Below are 26,889 nucleotides of genomic sequence, written 5' to 3' on the forward strand. Positions count from 1 at the left end.
ATCATGCAAATCCCCTCAGCTAGACGACACAATGACACACGAACACATTTGAAAACTAAGAGGTCCAAAAAGCCTCGGTTTAACACCCCCTTTTCACAACACTAAAATAAATTGCACACGAATAACCAACAGCCAGTGTTGTCGTAAAAGTAACGCGTTACTGTAAACTGATTACTTTCTTTCAGTAACGAGCAATCTAACGCGTTCATTTTTCCAAGCCAGTAATCTGATTGAAGTTAGTTTCCTCGGTGCCTGTGCGTTACTATTTTGTTGTTGCCTCATACTGTATGTAGAATGAAGAATATTGTAGTCATGTACGAAGAGCATTTGAAAACAAAATACTGCGCTTGAGTTTGGGAGTGACATCACATCTCACGTTTTCTCTTTTTGGGGGGGGGGGGGGAGGGGTCATGTGTAATACCATGCTGCCTGTGCGCGCGCCGTCTGCCACGGTGGTCAACAACATAGCCTGGCTAGTGGCTACCTATCAGGATGCTAACAGTAAAGGAGCCGGAGAGATACAACAAGGAGATACAGCCATTACTTCACATATCCGTCCAGTATAGATGACAAAAATATCTCCGTGCGTTGCAAACTCTGCGCTGGCTCAAAAAGACTGTCGACTGCCAAAAACTCGACATCCAATTCAACAAGGAAGCACTTGGAATTACAGCACAACGCGAAAAAACTCGAAACAAAGCCAACAGGTACGGGACAGCCAGCACTTCTACAGTTTGTAACCAGCCTTTGTAATATGTGTAATTATGTACATTTTATAGTTAGAGTTTGTAATCATAGGTGAAGTTTTACATTTGTGGGACTGGGGGAAAAGCATGTTGAAGACTGAAACAAAAGTCAAAAGTTTGGACACACTTCATGATTTTTACGTTTTATATATTTTCACTACTATTGTATATTCTCACTGAAGACATCAAAACTATGAACAAACATGTGGAATGGAAAAAAAAAAGTGAAATAACTGAAAACAGGTTTTGTGTTCTACATTCTTCAAAGTATCCACCTTTGAGGTGTCTCAAACCTTTGGCCAATACTGAATGTATATATATATATATACACATACACACACACACACACACACACACACACACACACACACACACACACACACACACACACACACACACACACACACACACACAGCTTGACACTGTTCGAGTTCAATCAACTGTTCCAAGTTGTTGTTGGCAGCGTTTGAAAGCTTAGGTTTAAGGAAATTCTAAATATCCATCTTGCCTCCTCTGGTGTAGTTTTGGCTAAGCAAAGCAAAGGATAGTCTCCAAGGTGCTAGTCACATGATTTGTTCGAAAAATGATTTTGACCGATTTTGAAAACTTAATGTTGTGGGATTTTTGTTCATTTCATTAATTTTTGTTGTTTGTTTTATTGCTTTACAACTTTTAGAGGCAACATTTTAATGGCTAGGTCTTTATTTTAAAGGGGAAGTTCAGAATTTTTTACATTAGGCTTTATCTTGGAGTCGGGGGGAGGGGGGGGTGTTAATTAGTCGTTGGAGTTGATTTAAACAAATTTTGTGCAGTTTGTCAGTTATTTGTTAGTTTTCGGGCTCCGGAATGGCTAAGCTAGGGCAAGTCAATGGTCAGTGGTGGTCGACTAATTAAACCTCTGCTAACTCAAAGATTAAGCCTCATGTGAAAAACTCAATTACACGCGATGACATTTTTCTGTTATTTTTATGTTGAGGCAGCAAAAAAAAAAAAAAAAGGGGGGGGGTAAAAAGTAACTTCGTTACTTTGATAATAAAGTAATCTTAAAGTAAATAGATCACTTTTTTTTAGGTGTAATCAGTAATCAAATTACTTTTTTAAGTAATCCGTGACAACACTGCCAACAGCGCTCTGTACGGCAGAAGCTCAACAGCAACAAATAATGTTATGGCTACAAAACATATTTGAAGAAACCGAAGGTTCCTTTGTGGACTTCACAGTCTAAATCTACAGCTAACTTCATAATCATCTTCATTTTCGACCTTGAATTGAATTTTAGAAAATTTCACCGTTTTGGCAAAGAGAAAAAATCGGTTTTGCGCCATGGTAACGCCTCCTCTGTCAACAGTGAACTTTTCCGTTCCAATAGCGCCTTATTCAATGTGACCCTTGTAGCAAGCAAGGTGTCAGGTGGTGACCATGCTTGTGACATTCACAAAAACATTTTCATCACATATTTAATCGTTAAATTTAAATACACAAATGCTTCAGTTTCATTTCAGTATTTGTTTTTAAAATATACCAAAACATTTTTTTCTTCCAACACCATTTTCCCCCTCATACTCTGTATTTAAAAAAAAAAAAAAAAATTTAATTATTATTTTCGCAATAATGAACAATATAGTGGTCACTCGACATACGATTGCTTCGACACACAATCTTTTTGACACCCGACGTAAAATTTGACTCGCATGTTTCTACATCCGACGACATGCTCTAAATACGACGATCTATGACCGCACCGCAGTTTGTTTTCCAGCAAGACTGACGCACAGCAGATTTTCTTGTGAGAGAAATCAACATGGGTTCCAACAATGTTAGTGCAGGAAGTGGAAAAAGGTGAGGCTCGAAATGAGGACGGATATGATAGAAAAATATCTGCATGGGGTGCGCATCCGTGATATGGCTCAATAACACAGCCGTAGACGGTCTATGATGTCGGCGGTCCCCCTATGTTAGCCAGTCTTTCTGAGTTAAGGTGACAATAATTATTGTGGTAACATTGCCAAAAAAATCGCCAGCTTCGTCAGGTTTCTAATCATTTATTTCATGCAATACATTACTCCTAGTGTCCCCGCAGCAACAAAGTGAAAGTAAAAGGCTCTGTCAAGTCAGCAGCGCAATTCGTTCAGGTACACCACACAAACACATTCGCCACATTAGAACCCAATTTGTTACAGGTATCACTATTATTGCTTTTATTCCAATTTGTATTCATAATTTATTTGTTTTGCTCTGCGTAATTGCTGTTTGGAAAAGTACAAGCAGTATTTATAAGGGATTTAGTGTAGGTTTTCGGGCTGTGGAACGAATTTATGGAATTATAATGTATTCTTATGGGAAAATCCTGCTCGACATACGGCCATTTCGACTTACAAACAAGGTCCTGGAACGAATTCACTTCGTATCTAGAGGTACCACTGTATATTCTAATTTTCCATATTTATTTAATTACATTACTGTGATTTTGACTTTTTTGGATATGGGGTCTTCTGTTTCAAGTATTAAATGTGAAAAGTTTAATTTCAAAGAAGGAGAGTATTATATAAATATTGCCACTTGGCTTGAGAGTTCAAATAGTTGAGGTTTTGGCAATAGGGTGGATTCACATCATATAACGATTGGACAAAGCAAGGCACCAAAAGTGCCAAACCTCAACAGGATTTAAGAAAGCTCTACAGAATACAATCATCCTTCGTGCAAAATCTGATGAAGCCAGCATGGATGACAGGCAAAACAGTCACTGGTCACTGCTTCTCACACCAACACACGCGTGTCTCTTCACCCCTTCCTTCCGTGCGAATCTTTGACCACAAACTGCGCAGGAAAAAGGTTTTTCGCCAGTGTGGGTTGTTGTGTGTTGTTTTAAGTGTTGCTTATCAGCAAATCTTTGATCACAAACCAAGCAGGAAAAAGGTTTTTCGCCAGTGTGGGTTCTTGTGTGTTTTTCTAAGTGTTGGCTCCGAGCGAACCTCTGATCACAAACTAAGCAAGAAAAAGGTTTTTCACCAGTGTGGGTTCTTCCATGTAGTTTTAAGGCGCACTTGTGACTGAATCTGTGACCACAAACAGAGCAGGAAAAAGGTTTTTCGTCAGTGTGGGTTCTTGCGTGTCTTATTGAATTGCTCTTTTGACTGAATCTTTGACCACATTCAGAGCAGGAAAAAGGTTTTTCGCGAGTGTGGGTTCTTGAGTGTTCTTTTAAGTGATGCTTTTGACTGAATCTTTGATCACACACTAAGCAGGGAAAAGGTTTTTCACCAGTGTGGGTTCTTGCGTGTTTTTGTAAGTTGCTCACTTGACTGAATCTTTGACCACAAACAGAGCAGGAAAAAGGTTTTTCGCTAGTGTGGGTTCTTGTGTGTTGTTTTAAGGTGCTCTTGTGACTGAATCTTTGACCACAAACTGAGCAGGAAAAAGGTTTTTCGCCAATGTGGGTTCTTGTATGTTTTTTTAAGGTGTTCTTGTGACTGAATTTTTGACCACAAACTGAGCAGGAAAAAGGTTTTTCACCAGTGTGGCTCCTCATTTGCATACAACAAGTTTTCTTATTCGAAAAGGTTTTCCCACACTGAGAGCATTTGCAAAGTTTGCCGTCACCGTCAGATTTCTTATGACCATCATCACTGTAAAGCAATTGTGATGTGGCACCATTTCTGTCTGACGGAGCGATGAAAATGTCTGCTTGCAATCCTCCTGTTGAGCTACGGCCGCAGCTCGGAGGCTCCGCCCCTCTGGTGGCCTCACTCCGACCATCTTCACTCTTCAAGGGCTCACCAGCCGACCAGGTGATACCTTCCTCCTCTTTACCGTAAGGCAGCTCCTCCTCCTCTTTTTTGATTGGAGGTTTCTCTTCTCTCTCCATTTGTTGACAGGGCTCTGGCCCCTCCTCCTTTTTTATTTGGGGGAGCTCAACATTCTCTTTAACGCCAGGAGATTCTGGCTTCTGCCAATCAGCACTGAAACCTGCAAGACACAAGAAAACCATTGATATATTTATGGACCTCCTCTGCGTCATTGGCCAGTCTTTCCTTTGTGCAAAACTTGGCGAAGACGAGTACAGTGATCCCTCGAACTTCGCGGATCACGTTTAACAGATTTAGTGCGTCGCGCAGTTTAAAGTACGTACGACAGGATAAAAAAAGTCTTCAATATCATTATTATGTGAATTAGAATCATATTTTGAGACTATTCGACTATATACAACAATTTGGTAAAGAGCAGATGACGAGAAATTAGTCTTTTATTCCAACGTCTAGCCGCGCCTACCATTATAGGGCTCTAGCGTCTCCAACACGTCAGTGGGAGAATGGTTTCATCTGATTTAGTATGCAGCTCATTGAGGGGGAATAATTCATAACGAGAAAAATGTGACGAAGCCGCAAAATGTAATTGTTTCAGTCTCTCTACTCCAATATTTTTTTAAAGGATATTCTTTTTATCGAAGTATTTGTGCCAATTGCTAAATAACTGGTATGGTCATGACAAATAACAATCTTGTACTAAATGGAATATGAAATAATAAAAATGCATTTAATCAGGACGACATGGCAAAATCACTCCATAATGGTCAAAACTGTTGACTTCGCCTTTATGGTCGTACCTCCCGAACGATATTTTATGCCACGTCGGGCTTTTGTCATTTCCCTTCCCCGGCTTTGGAGAATGTAAACAAACCAAGAGGCGTGACAGTTAGCCGACATGCTAACCCAAACCGAGTGACGTTTCAAAGTCTTATTTTCGCTTTTCGAAGCGAAATATTAAGCAAAACTAGCCCGGAATATGTCACACTGCGACGGGGTTGTCGACTGTCTTCGCCGATCGGCAACTCGCCCGGCAGAGAGCATGTTACAGCTCATTCCCCTGCTACTAAGGACAGGAGAGGTCGCCGGGGAAGCAGCTGGACAAATCAGCTGACGTCAGAGGAATGCGTAGCTGCCACATGGTCAACACGAATATAATGAAAAATAATGCTTTACTACATGGCGACGACGTAAATAAACAGTGGCGTGCAGTTGTTGTACAGCTAACAGGACAGACATAGGCTACGTTCATACTCCAGGTCTTAATGCACGAATCCGATTTTTTGTCATATCTGTTTTTTTGGCGTGCCTGTTCAGACTGCCTTTGTCCATTGAGACCATTCAAGTACTACGCATGCGCACTAATTCGCAGTCCGACCAGCGCTGAGCAAGACGACCCGCATGCGCAGAAGCATCAAAACAAATGACCACACATGCTGGCTGTCATCAGTCATTCCAGGGATATCATATTTTGCTTTTTAAAAAGAGGACACAAATAACAGACATAAATAATCCCAGTTTAGGCTTATATTCAAAGTATTTGGACCGATAGCATGCACGCACTGTCCGTGCATGTCACACACACATACGCGCAGTTTGCCCCGGCCGTGTAAGCAATGTTGAAATATTGCTTATATGGAGCAGACAGAAAACCGATCATTTTTAGGCTTATCCTCAACCCATTTTTATTTTTTTTATGACTGTTGTCAAGTCCGCCCTTCCTAAAAAGCCGTGTTCATGGCAAGCTAGGCGCTAATAACGCACAGCTGCAGCGCTACTGTGGCGTCTCTCTCGCGTTTTGATGACGTAATTGCTGCATGAATTCCAATTTGAGAGACTGGACAGTACAGACCGCCGCGACAATCTGGAAAAATGTGGCCCAGATCGGATTTGAACCACATACGAAAGTGACCCAGATCGGATTTGAAATGGTCCAGTTCTATGCGACTTGTCACGTTCAGACCGTCAAGTTAATGCCTCACTCGAGTCGGAAAAACACGAAAAAATCGGATTTGTGCATTAAGACCTGTAGTATGAACGTAGCCATAATGTGCCTTGGATATCTTTTCTACATGCCCATTCATGATGAAACTAAGTAAATTGTCCTTTATTTAAAGAAAGTTTGTGGTGTTTACGTTGTAATCGCTGTATTCGCGGCCATTTTTAACACAAAGTTTCATTTTCTGATGGGGTTGAAAATTTGACAGAACACCAGGCACATGAAGAGCGCAATAAACCGAGTATATTGCTCTCCTGGCGGGGGGATGTGCGACTCGGTGCAACTTGGATAAAGAGCATGTCTGCCACAAAATGCAAGCCACCTACATATTAAAATGATTCCAGTATTTGACATAATACAAAACACAATGTTTACCCACTTCCTCGTAAGTCCAATGGTCCCACAGTACTAGGGCATGTTCGGCCCAATATTCACCGGTGAATGGAAACCCTTTGAAACCCCAAAAAGGCTCACACGCCTGTCCCTGGTGCAGCAAATTTTTTCTGCAGCCGTTTGGCTGGCGTGATGCGAAAAATAAATCTGCAAAATTAGCTGAATCCTTAGTCCTTCTCATATGTCAGACCACCCTTTCTCAACTCGAGAATGGAGCAGGAAGTCACTCATTTTCATAGCGCGGGATTAAAAAAAACTAATATAGCGATTGCTTCCATACACATCGAAGCGGTCCATTTCATTCAGGAACATAAAATACAGCGGAAAATATGAAATAAACATGCTTTTTGCTGTCATAGGCCCTTTTAAAAAGTATTCATCAAAAAAATAGTGTGAAAAAAATATGAGGCGAAAGGCATTGCTTCGCATTGAGATGCGACTGAAAGTGAAGTGAAGACTGATTTCATCCTGTGAGCTCCCCCAAAGCACAACAAGGTGATTCGCAGATAAAAAGTCTCTCGGCCTTCAACTTCAAACAGTTTATATAGACTATAGTGTACGACGCCTACACAAACAGTGATAAAAACAGGCAAATCAAGAAGCAGTATCTCGCTTCCCGATTCTTTTAGAGAAGCCAACTCCTTGTCCCGGACTTCACAAAATAGACTAAACGCATTATCATGGGATAATAAATGATTATGAGTGACGATGTCAATGATATATATTTGTGCGAATAAATGAAAATATATGAGAGCTGTCCTTACTAGTAGACGTCATCGATGATGTAAATGCGTCGACAAGCGCACCTTCCCGTCGACGGTTAATGATGGGTTAAGAAAATATATGCGTGGAAAGTTGAGAATGGCGGACGCTCAGGATGCAAGCGGGGAAAGCGGCACAAAGCCAAAAAAGCACACCAGAGTAACCAAAGGACTTATTTCAACGAAACAAGGAGAGAACACAGTACACCAATTTTGCATACACGGCAGGCGTGAATGAATACCTGAAACGCCGTCACCCAGGTATAATTTTGGAAGACAACAGGAGACAACAAGCTGGCGGATCGTAAGTCCATATAATTACTTTTTCTTTTTTAACTGAACTTGCCTTTATTTGGGCCGCAGGACAGAGTATTAAGGGCTAATGTAGCTGAATAAGCAGCCACGTACTTTACGTAGCGTTTTGCCGCCTCCGTTAAAATCTGCAATATTGAAAGCATCTTATTTTTTTTAGAATCGATATTAAAATGAAGGAAATCCTTATTATTTTGCTTCATCTGCATCAAATCATAATCAACAGATGAATTTATACTCATGCTTTGTCGTAGCTCCCAGCGAAGGTACATGTATGTAAAGTCTTTAACTACATTACCCCTATAATCATGCGACTTTTTTTCCCCACGTGGCAATATTACGACTTAAAGCTGTACTTTGAAGTAATTTCCTAACATGCCAAATAGGGTCACGATTAAAGTAATTAAACATTGTCCAACAAATAAAGCATGAAAAAATAATTTATATGTTGTATATTTGACAAAATAATCGCGTTTCCGAAGTTCGAGCCTGAAAGGGGATGAACCCGGAAGTGATACGTCACACCGAGAACAGCGATGGGAGCGCTCCATACGGCCGCCCTACAAAGCCCTTCAAACAATGCTTCAAACAGCGATATAAGTGATAGATCAAGCGCAAGTGAGGAGACCCAAGTTTTTGAAGAGTTGGAGGAAGATGAGGAGGAGGTTGGAATTATATGTTGGATCGTACATGTATTAGCCAGACGCTAATCAGGATGCAAACAATGTGCCCAGACTACCTGACGTCGAATGGAGACAAGACCCATCGAGATTACAAGATTGGTAAGATATAGGCTGTTATTATTTTCATGATTTGAAGATGCAGGCATTTGCACATGTTTTTGTCCATCTGATGACATTGTTAAAAAAAATAATAATCAGACTTCATTTTGGCAGATCATGGAGCTCTCGTGCATATACAATAATAATATGAAAACGTTGGGGGGAAAGAAGGAGATGAGTCGTCGATGGCTTTCTCCACTTTATTGTGGCAACAATAAGAAAACAAAATAATTCGACCGCGAAGTTTTGCTTCTCGCCGATCTCCTCCTCGCCTCCTACTCCAGCGTCTCTTAAACGGATCGTGCATAGTGTCTTGTTATGAGCTTTTTGTTTACAAATGTATCGAACACACGACGTGCTGACAAACTTGTCTCTTTATTAGCACATGGAGCAGTTCTTATGGAAAAGTTAGAACACAGCTCTGCACAGCTCTCGGCAGTAAGTGGCGTCTAATGGCATGAGGAAATGTAGTTTTTTCACACAAGCGAACGGATTACAAAGCACCACTTCAGTGTTGTCCCGAGACTACATTTCCCATGATTCACTGCGTGACTTGAGCCACTCTCTGATTCGCTGCGAGATTGACTCAATGCCAACACGTTCGCTGTCACCTGTCAGCGGCTCTCGCGAAACATAAACTAGAAGGCTATCAAGCGATCATCGTGAAAGAAACGCCGAACCGTACGAATGCAATGCAATGCTTGAAGCATGAAGGTGGAAATACATGATACAAATACAAATAAATGTGCACAAACTCACCGGCGGTGTAAACCTGCCGCTATCAACGCTCTAGGAGGTCGCATTTCACAGCATTCTGCCGCGGTCCTCCTCGCCAGCTTTTTGCTCGCCATTCACACTCGTTTGCATTTGATCGCTAGTCTGATACACTCCCGCTTTTTCGGTGAGGTCTTTTGTGTTTATTCATTATTGGATCGTTTTTGTTCACCACTGTAAATAAGAGCACTGAAGCAATAGGTGTAAGTCGCCATTTCTGTTCAACCCGTTTTCTCCTGTTTTGTTTAGCGTAAGAAGATAGGTTAGTGGCAGTCTTTTCTTTGTTCTTTTTCATGATCAGGGTTTAGTTAGCGGGTGGGGTTCAAGTGTAGATTCCTTTTGTTTGTTGTTTTGGCCTGGGCTTACCCTGAAGCCGCGCTTCATCCACATTTTGTACATATTCATTGCGAGTTTGATTGTTGTGTAAATAAATTTGTGCCACTTGTGAAATTGTGTGGCTCGTTTTATGTTACGCCCTTTGCGAGCCATCCTTGGGACGTAACACTAGCGAACACAACAACAACTATGCCACGACAATTGCCACGAGTTGGCTTTCAGCTAACGTCGCTAGCTTCTACTGTACATTCCACAACAGTTGGCAGTTCTGCTTTGACAAAGTCATCAGTCATCAATCCAAAAATCACACTTACTTTTTGGCAAATACTTGATCATAAGCAGACCGGTTAAAGAAGCAGGCATCTTCGAAGTGTTTGCAGCAGAGAAGACTATTCGATGATGGCGTGAAATTCATTCGCTTCGTGCGAATGAAAGATGTCCATTTACGTGCCCTGCTATCCTTTGGCCACTCATACAACTTTTCGTTTGAGTGAGAACAAAACATCGCCACACACCGCATCTTACCGAGAAGCAATGCAACAAACAATACTGTTCTATGGCGGACTTCCCTCGCACTTCCCGGTGTGACGTAATTTCCGAAGATTGCCGAAGAAAAGCATTTTCGTTGCCAAGGGCGTTGCTATGGGTTAAACAAAGAATCTGGAAGGGTTGCGTTAAAAAAAATAATGAAAATATGCTTATAATTGTTTAGCCATTGATATTCTTCAAAAACATGGTTGGCCAACCTTAGTTCACATTTCCCCTTTAAATTCCCGGGTCACAGCAGATGGCTGATGACTTAAATATCATAGCGGCGGCCAATGTAACTTCCTCCCTCTTTGCAGTAAGAGGAAAAGCGGTAAGCAAACATCGTAATTATAAACATAGCAAGCTGGATACAGCTAAATTAAACTGAAAACATGACCAAAATTAAAATGTCAATTATTACTTCGGCCCGGGCCAGGGTTCATTCTCGCTAACTTTTTGAAATAACTATATATTCACGATGTATGAATGATAAACTAAGGAATACTTGTTATAAAATAAATCAGTTGGATTAAAAAAAAGAAGGCACGCTATGGTCATTGCAGAGCCAGAGCGTGCCTATACGCCCTTTTTAATCTTCCCCTCTGCGAGTACGTAAAACCGCATCTGTTTATTTATATTTAACAAACTTTTCCAGCGTTATTTCGTTGCGTAAATAAATTTATAATGATCATAAAAATATGTAGTCTATTTAAACATTAAGAAAATGTGCGTTTTTTTTCTGCCAACTGAGAATTCGTTATAAAAGACAGGCTTTTATGCAGAGATCGTCACAAATGTTATCACACAAAACGCGGGTCGGGCTTTAATACCCGCGGACCAGTTCGGGTCGGGGTGGACTTTTTAGGCCCGACTTTACCTCTACCTTAAACTCTTGATGAGCTTAAATTGGCTGCAGTTACGAAGTCGGGAATGCTCCCTCCGGGAAAAAAAAAAGATTTGAACAACATTATGTTTAACAAACTTTTCCAGCGTTATTTCATTGTCTAAATGCATTTACAATGGTCATAAAAATATGTAAACTATTTAAACATTAAGAAAATATGCTTTTTTTTCTGCCAACTGAAAATTCGTTACAAAAGACAGTTACGACATCGGGAACGCTCCCTCTGGAACAAAACGCAATATGACCAACATTGTGACAGCCGATGCCGACCAAAAATGACGTAATATCCGAAACAGATCACCAATGGACTCATTTGATATGAATGGTGGTCCGTTTTGGTGTTCAGAATCCACAATACTTCTGCCTGCAGGGTTTTCGTTCCACCGACAAACGGACGCATTCCCGATGCAGAGGTGGATGGAATCTCCGTTTTGCCGGTTGTGGTGGTTTGGCACGCACGAGTTGCATTTCGATTTGTGATGCAGTGCATTGTAAAAATTCTATGCGTCATCTTCGTTATGGGATTTAAAAAAAAAAAAAAAAACTTTGTCACGGATATGATTTAGGTTGCACTGAGATGTTCTTGAAAATTAAGACCACGGTGAAAGAATTCCAGACTTACAACAGGTAATTTAATACTTTTAATACCTTTAATAATGGAAAACTAAATTCAATGCTTTTTTAATACTTTTAATAACCCGCGGGTACCCTGTGTTCTGTCATGACGGATCTCAGCTACTCTCAAGTTTAAACAATTTGCATTATTTTATTGCAATGTTTTTCCTTATTCAGATTTGTTTCAATACTACAGTTACAGTTAGACCTCACTTTGATGGTTAATGCAGTTATTGCATTTTTGTTGTTTTATCACAACAGACTGGTTTATTTACATTTAAAAAACCAGAAGACATTCATTTACGAATATGATTGCACTTTAGTTTACATGTTTAAATGTTCAGATTTTAAGATTTGAATGAGGCAAAATAACATGCTTTTTCTCTCAAACATATTGTTATAATCATTTGTTTCAGATGTACTGTAATTTTTTTTGGTATAAAAATTCATTTGGTGTTCAAAAAGTCTTTTTTTCCAAACTTGAGTCTTGAAAAGAAGGGGTCGTCTTATAATCAGGGCCGTCTTATATTCGGGCCAATACGGTAAATGTGTATATTACTATACAAGTTATCGACAGAAAAACAGGTTTGTTTCTTCCTTCTGCTGTTAGTTTAATGGAGTTTATCACTAGAAGACGTCCAATTTGTTTGAATTGGGGAGGGTGGCAGCGAATGAACATTCTACTTCTTAAAATACGACTGAAAATTGACAGCAAATGACCTATACTGTCCCAAAATTAAAACTCATTGGTTGCCATTGACGTCCAATCCATTTAAGGTGGGAGGGACGGCATTTGAGCCCCCAAGTTCAAATGGATTGGACATCTACTAGTGATAATTTCATTCCAATTCACAGCAGAAGGAAATGAAAATACATTGTTTTTCTGTTTATTATATCATAGAATGATTTCCTAACAGATGTATCTATATCTGTTGTATCGCCATATTGTGAGATCTTCGTTATCATGAGCCCTATAACCGCAAATCTTATCGTGAGGTACCCAGAGGTTCCCACTCCAGTTTGGTATCCCTTGTGGCCTGGAAGTAGAACCTTCTCGTGTTTTTTATCATTTGTAACCCCCAATGTCTCTTTTTTTTCCATGAATGGACAAAAGAAGAGATGGAAGGCTCGAGCACGAATGATAATCCAGAGTGCAAGCCACATGTTGAAGATACAGTACAAGAACAATTTGAGCAGTTGAGCCGATTACAGTCAGCTTGACTGCTCATACAACTTGGTGGCAGCTGTTTTGACAAAAATAAATAAATAAATAAAAAATCAGGGGCGCTAGCTAGCACTGCGCTATTGGCACTGACCGCTTGCCAGCTTACGCCAATCAAACACAGCAACAGCTTATGTATAAGTAAACTAAGGTGTATTAGACATGGGTTAACAGGGGTGGGAACCTCTGGGTAGCTCACGATACGATATGCGAAACAAGGCTCAAGAGAACTATGAGCTCACGATATGGCGATACAATGATTATCGATAAATGGGTCAGGAAATCACTAAGAAACAGAAAAACAAGTTTTTTTCATCCTTCTGCTGAGAATGAGTTTACCACTAGTATACCTCGAATTCGTTTAAAGTGGGAGGGATGGCAGCCAATGAACGAACGAATGTTATTGCCATCAGTGGCAGCTAAAGTTAGGCAATAAGTTCATTTTGGAGCATTTCAAGTCATTTCCTGTTGATTTCGGTCACTTCCTTTTCCATTGGGGGCATTTACTGGTCACTTCCTGTTGATTTTGGGACATTTCCAGGTTCAATAACCCTAAATCGACAGGACGTAACCCGCGAATGGCGATGAGAAATGCTCCAAAATCAACAGGAAGTGACCCAAAATCAAACAGGAAATTTTGCTGTATTTTAGGTCATTTCCTATTGATTTTGGGTCACTTCCTGTTAATTTTGACCCAAAACCAATGAGAAATTATGGTGGATTTTGGGTCATTTCTTGTTGATTTCGGGGTCACTTCCTGTTGATTTTGGGTCACTGAAAAGGAAGTGACTTGAGAATGTCACCAAATGAAAAGAAAGTGACTCTAAATGAAGAGGAAGTAACCTGTAAATGCCCTTTAATGGACAGGAAGAGACCTATAAATGCCCCAAAAAAGACTGGACGCGAATGCTCCGGTTTCAGTGCCATTGATGGCGCGAGACGTCCAAAACAGTCAAAATGAATTGGATGTCCAGCACCGTCAATGACAGCCAGTGAACTAACTAAACACCATTCTAATGGAAGAATGTGGTAGTAACCAGATGGCTCCTTTATTTTTTCTTTAAACAGCATATCGATAATCTTTTGGCCTACAAAGTATCACGATTAGGGCTGTTAAAATTATCGCGTCAACGGGCGGTAATTAATTTTTTTAATTAATCACGTTAAAATATTTGACGCAATTAAGGCACATGTCCTGCTCAGATTTAAATGACAGTAGAGTGAAATGCCCACTTGTTAATTGTGTTTTATGGAGTTTTGCCTCCCTCTGCTGGCGCTTGGGTGCGACATATTTTATAGGCTCAGCACCCATGAGCATTGTCTAAGTAATTATTGACATCAACAATGGCGGGCTGCTAGTTTATTTTTTTGATTGAAAATTTTATTAAAACGAAAACATTAAGAGGGGTTTTAATATAAAATTTCCAAAACTTGTACTAATATTTATCTTTTAAGAACTACAAGTCTTTCTATTCATGGATCGCTTTAACAGAATGTTAATAATGTTAATGCCATCTTGTTGATTTATTGTTATAATAAACAAATACAGTCCTTATGTACCGTATGTTGAATGTATATATCCATCTTGTGTCTTATCTTTCCATTCCAACAATTTATTTTACAGAATATGTGTATACTTTACAGAAAATATGGCATATTTTACAGATGCTTTGAATTGCGATTAATTAATTTTTAAGCTGTAATTAACTCGATTAAAAATTTTAATCGTTTGACAGCCCTAATCACGATATATCGCCTTTTTGAAATGTTCCACTTGATTCGGTGGGGTTGGAGTGACCAGATGTTTTGCGTCAGTAGGTTTGACACAGAGTAACGCTCGTTTGCTCCACTCAGTGTGTCTGTTCTATACTTGTAATTGCACGTAATATATCTATCTCAAACAAATAAACAAAGCAAATTTGTTTAGATATAATTTTTTTCTATCTGTGAACAATAGTCAAGTCGATGCCGTGGCACAAACCTTCACGAGTCTATTGCACAGTTACAAAGTAAGCATAGCCACTATATTGGACTGAAAGACATTTCCATACTTATGAGAAGGTACCATATATGTTTTCAGCCTCATCTAAAAAATAAAATGCTTGGGATGACCTTGAATGTGAACCAACTCTTGCTCCTCCTTAACGTATGGCGACTCTTCCTCCTCGTCTTTGATGCATGCAGATTTCTGGTGCTCAGGGCAATGAGCTTGGCTGAGATATAGATCTGCAAGACCACAAACACACGGGCCAAATCTTATTTCTTCATTTGCAAACGTGTGTCCCCAAAGTTGTTTTATGTAGGAGAAAATTCCTCCTTGCCCATTTTTCGTTCATTCATGCTTTGTTGTCATGCAATCCAGTACAAATGAATTCAAAGTGCTTGAAATCACATTAAAATCAGGAAGCTTCAACAAAAACAGTCTCATAAAATACATTAAAAAGGAATAAAAGCATAGAAGAGGCCTAGCCATATATTGCGTATGTGCGTGGGGCAGCAAATGAATGGCTTTAATGTTCTGAAATGATTGCCTAAAACATTGCAAAATGTCAGACTCGACACAGTCTCCATTTTGAACGTAATCCACAGAGTGAAAATAAATCTGAACACGGTTCTCAACTTTAACCCATTTACGGCATGACCCGAACTGCATTTGTTCATAGATAAACCGCACTTGACTACCTGTATAAGCCGCAGCTGTCCTCACTGTATTATGGGATATTTACACCAAAGGATGTTAACTGGTCACACTGTATTTAAGAGCGACATCATAAGACTGCCATATAACCAAATCAATCACCATGAACCTTTAAACCAATTGGCTGCAAAGCTTCATTGATTCAAGAAGCTTCACTGCCATGAAAATTAATGAATAATTATGACAGACATCATTTTGTGTCATCAGGCAAATGATCTCACTTTTGAAATGGATGTAAAAGATCCGAGCTGGAAATAAATTGAGTTAGTGACATAATTTGCCACTTGATAACATCAGTCATAAGCATTCATTAATGCCCATGGTAATGCCAAGTCATAATTATGATGGTCAGATGGCAGTATGACGCGGCTGTCAAAGAAAGAGTTACCTATTAACCCAAATAAGTCAACGAATAAGCCGCACTGGACGTTAAGCCACAGGATTCAAAATGAGGGACAAATAATATAAATAAATCTGTTGCAAGGTTCTTGCACCATTTTAAAAGTCAAATTGAATGCTTTTTAAGGTCTTCAAAATATATTTTAAGACCAAAACATGTCGCAACAACTTGTGAAGAAGTCATTTTATTTGTGCTGGCATTTCTCTCCTCTCATGTACCGCTCGACGGCTTTGTATGGAGTGCAAAAATCAAATAAATGATTAAATGTGTCATTTAAATGCTTTTAATTCAATATTTATTTATTTTAATATTTATTTCAATATTTATGAATTTATTTGTTTTAATGTATTTATTTCAATGTTTTTATTTCCATTTGTATATATCTTTATTTCCATTTTTATTGCTTTCCACATTTATTTATTCCAATATATATTTATTTCACTTTCTATTTCATTGTTGCACTCTTGTTCCTCTCGTACTACATGAAATAATTTTAGATGTCATTGGCTCATCAAACTTGGTGGGCGGGGTTTTAGTTGATCGAGTCAAGCTATTGCTCCTTCCTTCCCCACATGGCAGCGATTGCTGAGGTTTTGCATGACCTCTCTCGGGATTTAATAATGTTAGACTTTGCTGAACACGTTGACGTAAAAAATTCGGACACTGAGCATGTGGATTACAAAACACAGCGGTTTAGTTTATTTACTGCGATCAGGCCAGCCTCCACAATACCAGCCATGTTGGGAAGAAAGGAAAAATAGCTTCACTCGATCAACTCAGACCTCGCTCATCGGGTTTGATGAGCCAATGACAGATAAAATTATTTCACGCAGTTATATAGACCCCACTCACATGACGTCACAACCACGCCTCCACGCCATATTGTCCGTCAGCTTGTCGTGTTTACGCTTTACCGCTACGTAAATTCCTCCTATTATGGCGTGTTTTTCTGCTCGTTAACATTAATAATCAAAATGGTGAAGGCGTGTCTGGCGGTTGGTTGCAGTAACAGAGAAGATAGACGGAGAGACTTGAAGTTCTACCGTATTCCGAGATACCCGGAGAGGAGAGCGAAATGGACTGCTGCAATTCAACGAGAAAACTAGGCACCAAACGATCACCAAAGATTATGTAGTAGTCATTTTATATCTGGTAAGATGCATTTAATATATATTTTGAGGTTTTTGGGCTGACAACCACAATTAAGATCATTGCGAGGCTAATCACAGAAAACATACAGTTTCAAATTCAAGATGTTTATTTCTTCCGCCATCATTATTTTTTGAATAATATTTAGCTGGTACCAAGTGAAAGAAGCTGGCCTCGTCTCCGGATCATCAGTTAAACAGGGGTGTCCAAACTTTTTGCAAAGGGGGCCAGATTTGGTGTGGTAAAAATGTGGGGGGCTACCTTGGCTGATTTACGTAGAACAATATATTTAAACAAATTTTAGCAAGCCCTTCTGTGTGTCACATTTGCTTTATTTTTTTTTTTTTAATTAATAATTTCAACAATCTCGCCTTTTTGGCGTTCTCTTTCGACACTCGGGCTCTTGCGAAATACTGTTGCTGTGAAATTAAACTGGCTTCAAGTTGCTATAATTTCTCGCTGCGTATCTTCCCTGTAAAGTTGTACATGTCAGCGTGTCTTGTTTGGTAATATCGCGTCACATCGAACTCTTTGAAAACAGCGACTGTCTCTTTGCAAATGAGGCAGACAGAGTTGTTGCATATTTTATTAAAGAAATAGTCCAATATCCACCTATCCTTGAAGTGTCGGCCATTGCAGTAAACTTTTTTTTTTTTAATTGATTGTCGCCATTTTAGAAAATTGGAAGTAAAGGGTCACACGGGGTAATGTTGCCTAGAATGCTGCTCTTAAAGCTTATCAAAGTTTCATGAGAATAGGCTGAGTTTCTGTGGACAAGATAGTTGTAGATATCAGGGTAGCAGATGTCAGGCAGAGAGGGCGAAGACAGCGGGTCGAAAAATATTGATTTAGGCATCAAATATGGATCTGGCGAATGGATAGACTGAAGCTTTTCCACATAACGCCTTTTATGCAACGCATCCAATGAGTTTACAGCGTCTGAAAGCACCGGGGCTTCCATGAATTGCACTATAAATTGCACGACAAATTGAAACCATTGAGAATACGGATAAACAATGACGGACAATATGGCGGCCGGATACAGCTACACGTCATTGTGTGACGTTGGTGAGTGTGGTCTATAGGGAACGAGAGTGCAAGCATGACATTTTTTAAAAAATGAAATGAATTAATGTTGAAATAAATAAATCACTAAAGATTGGTGTATGTCGCCCTCTAGTGGTTGACCGCCATTTCTGGGGTGCTTGCACACATACACCAGCCCAGTGTCAGTCAACAAAGAGTTTCCCCAAATTAAAAAACATTGTGGCGCACCGCCACGCCATAATAAAAGCCGCCACCACTTGCAAATGAGATGTTTTTGTTTTTTATTTAAAAATGCATTCTAATTAATAATTTGTATAATTTAACATGACGTCTGTATGAATATACTGTCGTCTGAAATAGCACGTCAAATACGCATTGTTTCTTAACACGTTTTTTTTTTTAAAAACCACATTGGTTGTCCTATTGCAATTGTTGCCTGACTGCGTCGGCGCGGAGTTGGAAATTGGAAGATCCACAGGAGGGTATTCCAAGTTCATGAATGTAATTCTGTTTGAAGCCTGTGAAAACGACCTTAATATTGACATTGACGTAGTGTTCAAGTTGTTTATGGAGTGTCTTTGACCCGAATCGTCGCGTCCTAGCATCGCATTTGTTCGTTGCCGACGTCACTGGTTTGATTTCAGATGAGAATTTTGGAAAGATAAATATTGAGAACTTACGAGGGTCCGTTAACAGAAGGACTATCATAGTTGTGGTGATATAGTATGACAGAGTATTAGGGCCGAATAAATTAAGAAAAAAAAAACAAAACGACTAAAGTTGTACTATAGCTACCACAAAAAAAGTTGTGTTATTGTAAGGGTAATGTATCTGTAAGCCACTACGCACTTTGCATACCTAAGCTGAGAGCGAAGCATTAGTATAAATCTGTTTAGATGAATTGATGTAGATGAGGCCAAATATTAGAGATTTCCTTATTTGTAAAACCGATTCTAAACCACAGATGCTTTTGACTTCTATTCTCGTACGATTCATTTGACATTTTTTATGGTTGATTGGGGAAAAAAATTAATGTTAATAAAAAAAATTCACATTTGTCATGAAATGAAACAATTTTGCTGCAGCACGACCTGGTGGGGCTAACCGACTCAGATGCAGCCCACCACCACAGCTTCAAAAAAATCTCAGACGAAACCCTGCAATGTAAACACTAACGTTAACTGCTCTTGGTGTGTGCTGAGGGCGGCGACGTCTTTGAACAGCTTGTTTTTACGGGGAAAGAGCCAGAAGAAGAGCCTACAACAAGGCAACAAAACCAAATGCACTGAGACGCTATGCCGCAGTGCATTGTGGGTCGAATCGCCATTTTGAGTGCACACTTATTGTAAACAACTGAGCAGTGAGAATTGTCTTTGCTTTCATCAGTCTTTGATAAAGAGGGATACTCGTGTTTGAAAGGCTGCCATACTAAATCACACGACAAAAATGGCAGCAAAGTTGACCACGGCGTAAAATTTTTTTGTTTTCCCTCTCGGAAAAGAGGTTATGGACAGCGGGTTGAGGAACTAACGAAGCGGCGTCGGATGGCCTGGGTCGCAGCGGTGAAACGACGTTCGACACCATATCTCCCTTCCTGCGTGTTTGCTCTCGGCATTTTCATAAAGGCAAGTCAGTTAAGTATTGATACTGAATATATATATTTTTTTGCTTTCTAAAGTCGCTATTTTCTCATTGGCTAACCTTAGCTAGCTAGCCTCACTTGTAAACTACAGGCAGAGCGAGGGCAGTGGAAATGGGTTAATCTGTTCAGGAAAAATCAGTGTTTAATTTAATCAGTCATCATTTATAAAAACAGAGTAAATTATGTGAAAGATAAAGGTAAACAGCAAAAATGCACAGAAATATTTATCAGTGCGTAAGATTTCCTTTTGTGATCTGAGAGATCTGATGGGATGGTAGCATGTCTGATTAAGTGTTTACGATTGTGAAATGCCATGGAAATATCCAATCTTACCTAGCTTTCTGAATAAAACCTGTGATTGCAGGTGAACCAGCTTATGAAATGATGGAGACTGACCCAGACTGGGCACAATCCCTCCATCTGGGACACACATCTGTTACACCGACAAACACTGCACGCCCTGCAAGACGACGTACTGTAGGCGTGAGCAGCTACGGAAAGAGACACTGCAAGCACCAGAGATGGGGGTCCAGCAGGATGCAAACATTGAAGAGCTGCAGACCAAGGAGGGACCATCTGAGCCTGGTGAAATAAACAGTCACCAACAGAATGAGGAGGGGACACCTGACGCTGGAGAAGAAAGTGGTCAGCTACAGACTGAAGAGGGGACACATGAAGCTGGAGAAGAAGGTGATCAGCTAATCACAGAGGATGAGACGCACAACACCAATCAGGATGTGACACAGACTGTGATTATTGACGGTTTTGAAATTTTCACAGAAAACCCATCGAATCTGAAAGCACGTGCCCAAATGTTTTCCAGCTACAAGCACCACCACACTATGAAGTATTTAATATGTATTACACCCAAGGGAGCCATTTGTTTCTTATCAAAAGGCTGGTGAGGGCGTACAAGTGACAAACATATAACCCTGAACAGTGATTTTTTTTGATAATTTGTTACCTGGGGACATTGTCTTGGCTGACAGAGGTTTTGACATACAAGAATGTGTGGGCATGTAGTGTTCAGATGTCAAACTCCCAGCATTTACAAAAGGCCGCTGTCAATTAGCACATTTGAGAATCCATGTTGAAAGGTTCATCAGAAATGTTTGTCAGAAGAATAAGATCTTAACAGGAACCATACCCATGAACATGATTCTTCCATGTGAAGGTTAAGAAGCCACAATGTTGGATAAGGTTGTCACTGTCTGGTGTGCCCTGACAAGCCATTGCCCAACAGTAGTTTAGTACAATTTTTTTCCCGTAGTGTTTGTACAAGCAAAGTTTTTTTTTTTTTTTATACGTTTGTACAGTGCTGCTCAAAAGTTTGTGAACCCCCTCAACATTTTGGAATTTTCTATTATTTCAACCTGATTTCCTAATCAATCAATTCAGTAGGTTTTTTTTGTTTTTTTAACAGTTGTGTTGTCGAGACTAAATTAAAAAGAGTTTTCATCAACTGATGTAGGTGCAAAATTGAACTGTTTGGTCACAACCAAAACCGCCATGTCTGGCGAAAAGTCAACACTGCATACCACCAAAAGAACCTTCTCCCAACAGTGAAGCATGGAGGTGGGAATGTCAAGATCTGGGCTTGCTTTTCATCCTCAGGACCTGAACAACTCCACATAGTCCAGGGAATCATGAATTCTGAGGAATATTGTCAAATCCTAGAACATAACCTGACGCCATCTGTTTTGAAGTTAAAGCTTGGCAGAAGGTGGATCATGCAACATGATAATGATCCAAAGCATTCCAGCAATACAACCAAGGAATGGCTGAAAAAGAAGAAGATTCGTGTTCTGGACTGGCCCAGTCAAAGTCCTAACCTAAATCCCATTGAAATGCTGTGGCGGGACCTGAAGCGAGCAGTTCATGCCAGACGCCCATCAAACCTCTCTCAACTGACTGCGTTCTGCAAGGAAGAATGGGCAAAAATCCCCCAAAGTAGATGTGAGAGGCTGATTAGTCACTACAGAAACCGTTTGGTTGAGGTAATCTCTGCAAAAGGAGGCGCAATATCCTATTAACTGAAGGGGTTCACATACTTTTGCACACATGATATCTGAGTTTTTCTTAAATCAACCACTTTTGTTAAATAAAGAATGACAATATAACTATTTCTTTTGTTTCAGTCCATTATTTGGAATGTCAGTATTGTGGATTTGGGTATAACTTAACATTTAATAAGGTTATTTTAGTTTTTTTTACAAAAAATCTGACCATCGCTGTGGGGTTCACAAACTTTCGAGCAGCACTGTAGATGACTTAAACCTCTTTAATAAAGTATGTCCGTGACAATTTCGAAGTCTTCTTGACTCTTTGCCTCTCTTCGGTATGTAAAGAACTAGTGTTGGTTTTGATAATGAAAAGTACTTTTTTTTACTAATTACATTCAAACAATTTTTTGGAGATAAAAACTGAATAGGAAATACGATGTTTGCTAACAAAACGAGATGTTTGACAGGTTTACTTTTTTAGATATATAATTTTTACTTAAATTCTCAATCAAAACAGCAGCAGCAAAATGGTAAACAGAAAATAGCAATACAAGGAAATAGAGCTGAAACGAATACTCGAGCAACTCGAGTAACTCGAGTTTAAAAACTGATCCGAGTAATTTTATTCACCTCGAGCAATCGTTTATTTTGACAGCTCTAAGCATCACGTTTTGCTCTGACTACTTTTAATGCGGGACAACGCACTGATGTCACGTGCGTAGAGGAAGTTAAAAAAAAAAAAAAACTTACTGCAGCAGACAGCCGCTACAAACGACGCCGACATTGCTAAATACTAGCCTGCACATGCTACGTTAGTTGCAGGTAGCGTATGATGAGTCTCATAGAGATCACATGTATGTTGAACTAGATGCGAAATGACAGACTAGGCCGCGTCTGGGCAGCGTTAGCAAACAGCCGCCATCTTAAAGCAGTAGAGCGCTATGCGCTAATAAAGAGCGCTAAGCGCTAATATATAAGATTAACGTTACTGTCACTACTAGCTCACTTAACATTAGCCCTCCGGAGGGCTAGATTTCTATTAATTAAGACAACTTTCGATGCGTGGCTAACGTGTCTTACATACAGGCTTTAACATAACATAGCGTTGTGGAGTGATGAGGGTGTCAAATAAAAACTCAATAATGCTAACTATCAATTTTAGCTCGGCGCTAATAAAGAGCGCTAAGCGCTAATATATAAGATTAACGTTACTGTCACTACTAGCTCACTTAACATTAGCCCTCCGGAGGGCTAGATTTCTATTAATTAAGACAACTTTCGATGCGTGGCTAACGTGTCTTACATACAGGCTTTAACATAACATAGCGTTGTGGAGTGATGAGGGTGTCAAATAAAAACTCAATAATGCTAACTATCAATTTTAGCTCAGTAGTCATTGCTGGATAAAACACCAAGTAGCACTAGTCCCTAATGTGCTCCAATACAGCCTGTATCATACATTTATTTTGAACACTGCAAAAATTCTAAATCCTATCAGGACTTAAGAGTTTAGACTAACTTAAAACTTTACTAGAACTTAAAAATGGCTTGACACAAATAGAAATTCAATTGAAAAACGTGGGGAAAAAATCCCAACTTTTAAGTGATGTGTGTTATCAAGCGTAAAGGCATTTTAAGGTGTGTGTGGATATATATATATATATATAATATATATATAGTGAATTAGTCTTTTTTTTTTAAATTCTAGTTACATCTGAGATGCAATTGTTGGCTGTTTTCAACAATATACATAAAAAATAAAGACATTGATTGACTGAAAATGATAAAATGTCTTGTTTTCTCACCTAAAAATATATTTGTTTTATCCAAATACTCGATTAATCGATAGAATTTTCAGTCGATTACTCAATTAATAAAATAGCTGCAGCCCTACAAGGAAATATAAAACGTGCATATGAAGTAAAATAAATCACACTTGTTGTAGAATAACGTGTTCAAGTAAATTTTTCCTCTTCACAGGATAAGTCCTGCATTAAGAGAATTGCGCATCTTTGCATGGAAATGTCGACACTGAAACAATATATTGTGCAATATACATGAATTTGCATGTCATTATGACAGTTCCTTCACCTGTTTTAGTCATGTGATGTTTAAGATGATATTCAAGGTACAATTCAAGTTTAACTGATACAGTAAACGAGGGACTTTTTTATATCCAGAGATGAAGTTGGAGGCAGTAATGTGGCGTCGGAGCTACTCCTGTTCTGGTTTGTTTACATCTGTGGTACACTCAAATGGCGCATGGGGGCGTTTCCGCAAATTTGGGCACGTGACTGACAAAGACCGATGGAGAGCTACATTTTCCCTGCACCTAATGTTCGATTTCAGCCCCTTTGTGTTTATTTTACTGTAATTTTCTGCCTCACCAGGAAAGTAAGGTGCACATCACACTTGTCCGTAGCGCAAATAGCTTGGGGAACACTGGTGAACAGTGTACGTGTCATCCGAAAGTGAACCAACCTTCAAGTCTGTGAAGAACAACCTTTGCGTGCATTATTTTGCACACAGTCGAATCTTGGTGACGTGGGGGCTCCTCTTTTACTCTACAAAGTTCCTCTTGGAACTTATATGCAGCCGGTGTTTTTCTCGCGAACATTTTTCTATTTCTGAACGCTCGACGTCGTGCCTTGCAGCTTTGTTAGCGGTTGGCCAGCTATGCTAGGCTAAGCCAAAGTAGGCGACAAAACTTCAACGAGTGCCCAGACTTGAAGACTGATGTTTGACTCCGTAATTTAGCTAATGCTGGACAGGTCGTCGAGACTTCGATTTAGTTAAGTGGCTGAATTCTAGGAAAAACTACGTTCACAAAGAAAAAACTGCTCCGCCTTGGCCAGGCCTTTTCATTTCCGACCAGGATTGCATGATGGGAAAGACAGTCTCTTTCCAGCCCAATCACACCCGCATAATTCAATAATAAAAAACAAAAACAGCCCAAATTACAACTTCTCTTTCAAAATAAAAATGTTTCTCTTATACAACTCAATCTATATTTTGACATGATAGGAGAAAAAAATCAACAGTGGGATCGTAGCGTTATCATTTCTCCTATAAGGAGGATAATGGGAGGTGTAGTTCTTCACCGGAATCATTTGGTACGTTCAGCACCGCCCTCTGGCGGTATTATTTTAATTTCAAGATATACAATGATATTTAACAGTCACTCTACATATTCATTATTAAACATCTAAATTACATGTTTGTCAATAGAAATCACCACAGAAGTACAACTTTAAAAATATTTTCCAGAGCCAATTGAAAGTGTGTTTTGAGAACATTTTTTTTTCTAAAGATTGGTCTCAAAAGCTGAACCAAATCCACTTGTCACGAGTCAATGCTTCACAATACAAATCACAATACGCAAAAAAAAAAAAAAAAACGAAAAAAAAGAAACACTACATCTAACATTAATGTAATGTCATTTTTAGAATTATTTTGTTGAATTTGACTGTGCACCTAAAAATAAAAAATGACATGCAGTTCACATCTAACGCAATGCGAGGCTCTAAAATGGAAATTCAGCTCATTTGAGTGAAGATGCTGCTGGAAGCAATCCACGTAGCTGAACTTTAAGATGTAGACATACAAGAACAGGTGGGGGGGGGGGGGGGGGGGGGGGGCACTGGAATTGCCAGGACTCCGACTAAAGTACTCTCATATAGATCCGATGAGGCACTACTAAAGTACTCTGGTGTGGCTAATGTGACTGTTATTTAGCCTTTTTTCAAGTAATATTAAAAACATGTGAGATACACAATTTATCTCTATATATTATCTTTATTTGTGAGTATTGGCTGGTGTTTTGACTTGTGAACTCCACTTTGCAAGCTGTGACTGTATCACCCTCATCAAGAAGTAAGTTGAAACAGTGTTCGACAACCTGTATACCTTACATTCAAACATTTGATATATTTACATTGGTATTTTTTTTGTCACATATTTTTCATAATCTGTATTTTGTGTGCACTCAAGTGATAAACCTATGCAGCCCTGAGTTTGAAGCATGATGAAAGTTCAAAGCGAAATGAGAAACTTGCCAACTGTAATGAATAAAACAGTTGATGGTGCAAAGTAGACAACATAATCATAATCACAACATGTCAAATCTGGTAAGCCACAGCAAGAATTCATTCCTCGTGTTCTTTTTTCCTGATATTGGGATCGTCGGGGATGGCAACAGCTGTCCTCTGCTGCTTATCTATGATCATGATGTCCGGTTGGTTCGCCACCATATCAGTCTGTCCCACAGGATCTTAGCCCTCTTTTTCCCACCACTTGGGAGCTGAGGTTGCGCTAGACATTTTCGTTGTCTGTCATTTTGACTGACAGGGTCATAAAAATCCGGTCATAATCTATTTTTACCCGTCACTTAAATTTTTAAAATGATAATAATGACATATTCACTAGTATTTACTTTTCATTCATTTTTAATTAATATTCTGTCCGAACAAGCTTAACAGAGAATCCACACCGTGCTATCACACATCAAGCAGATGAATATGTAACTTTTTCTCCGCAGTGACAAAAACAGCTGACTGTGGCCCCAGTAGGTAGGCTACGAGCCGACCTAAGCATAGCTTTAGCTTTTTTATTGACGCGACTGACAATGACATTCTCCTGTTTCAACAAGCTATCCTTTACCATCAGCCCTGTCTTTCTTATATATCCTCTGGTTGTCCTACGTCTCTTACCGTTCTTGGTGGTAATTTAGTTCGCTTTGTGTAGCGATCGCAAATGCTACTCAGTGACAGCCAACG

The 26,889-nt window shown here is 39.5% G+C and overlaps 1 protein-coding gene across 3 annotated transcripts; it reads right to left on the minus strand.

Moving 5' to 3' along the window:
- Window positions 1-1,751: 1,751 nt before the first annotated feature.
- Window positions 1,752-24,976, minus strand: LOC130927868 (zinc finger protein OZF-like). 3 transcript variants are annotated; one of them, XM_057853965.1, is made up of 4 exons: window positions 24,596-24,976; window positions 20,588-20,693; window positions 15,288-15,401; window positions 1,752-4,712 (listed from the first exon to the last, which is right to left on the minus strand). In XM_057853965.1, the coding sequence occupies exons 2-4, from the start codon at window positions 20,685-20,687 to the stop codon at window positions 3,487-3,489; spliced, it is 1,440 nt and encodes a 479-aa protein (XP_057709948.1). In that variant the 5' UTR covers window positions 20,688-20,693; window positions 24,596-24,976; the 3' UTR covers window positions 1,752-3,486. The 3 variants fall into 3 exon arrangements, with proteins under 3 accessions (XP_057709948.1, XP_057709947.1, XP_057709949.1); XM_057853964.1 differs by lacking the exon at window positions 20,588-20,693; XM_057853966.1 differs by lacking the exons at window positions 15,288-15,401; window positions 20,588-20,693.
- Between the last annotated feature and the right edge of the window lie 1,913 nt (window positions 24,977-26,889).

The sequence above is a fragment of the Corythoichthys intestinalis genome, chromosome 13, assembly GCF_030265065.1.
Source record: "Corythoichthys intestinalis isolate RoL2023-P3 chromosome 13, ASM3026506v1, whole genome shotgun sequence".
Taxonomy (NCBI): Eukaryota; Metazoa; Chordata; class Actinopteri; order Syngnathiformes; family Syngnathidae; genus Corythoichthys; species Corythoichthys intestinalis.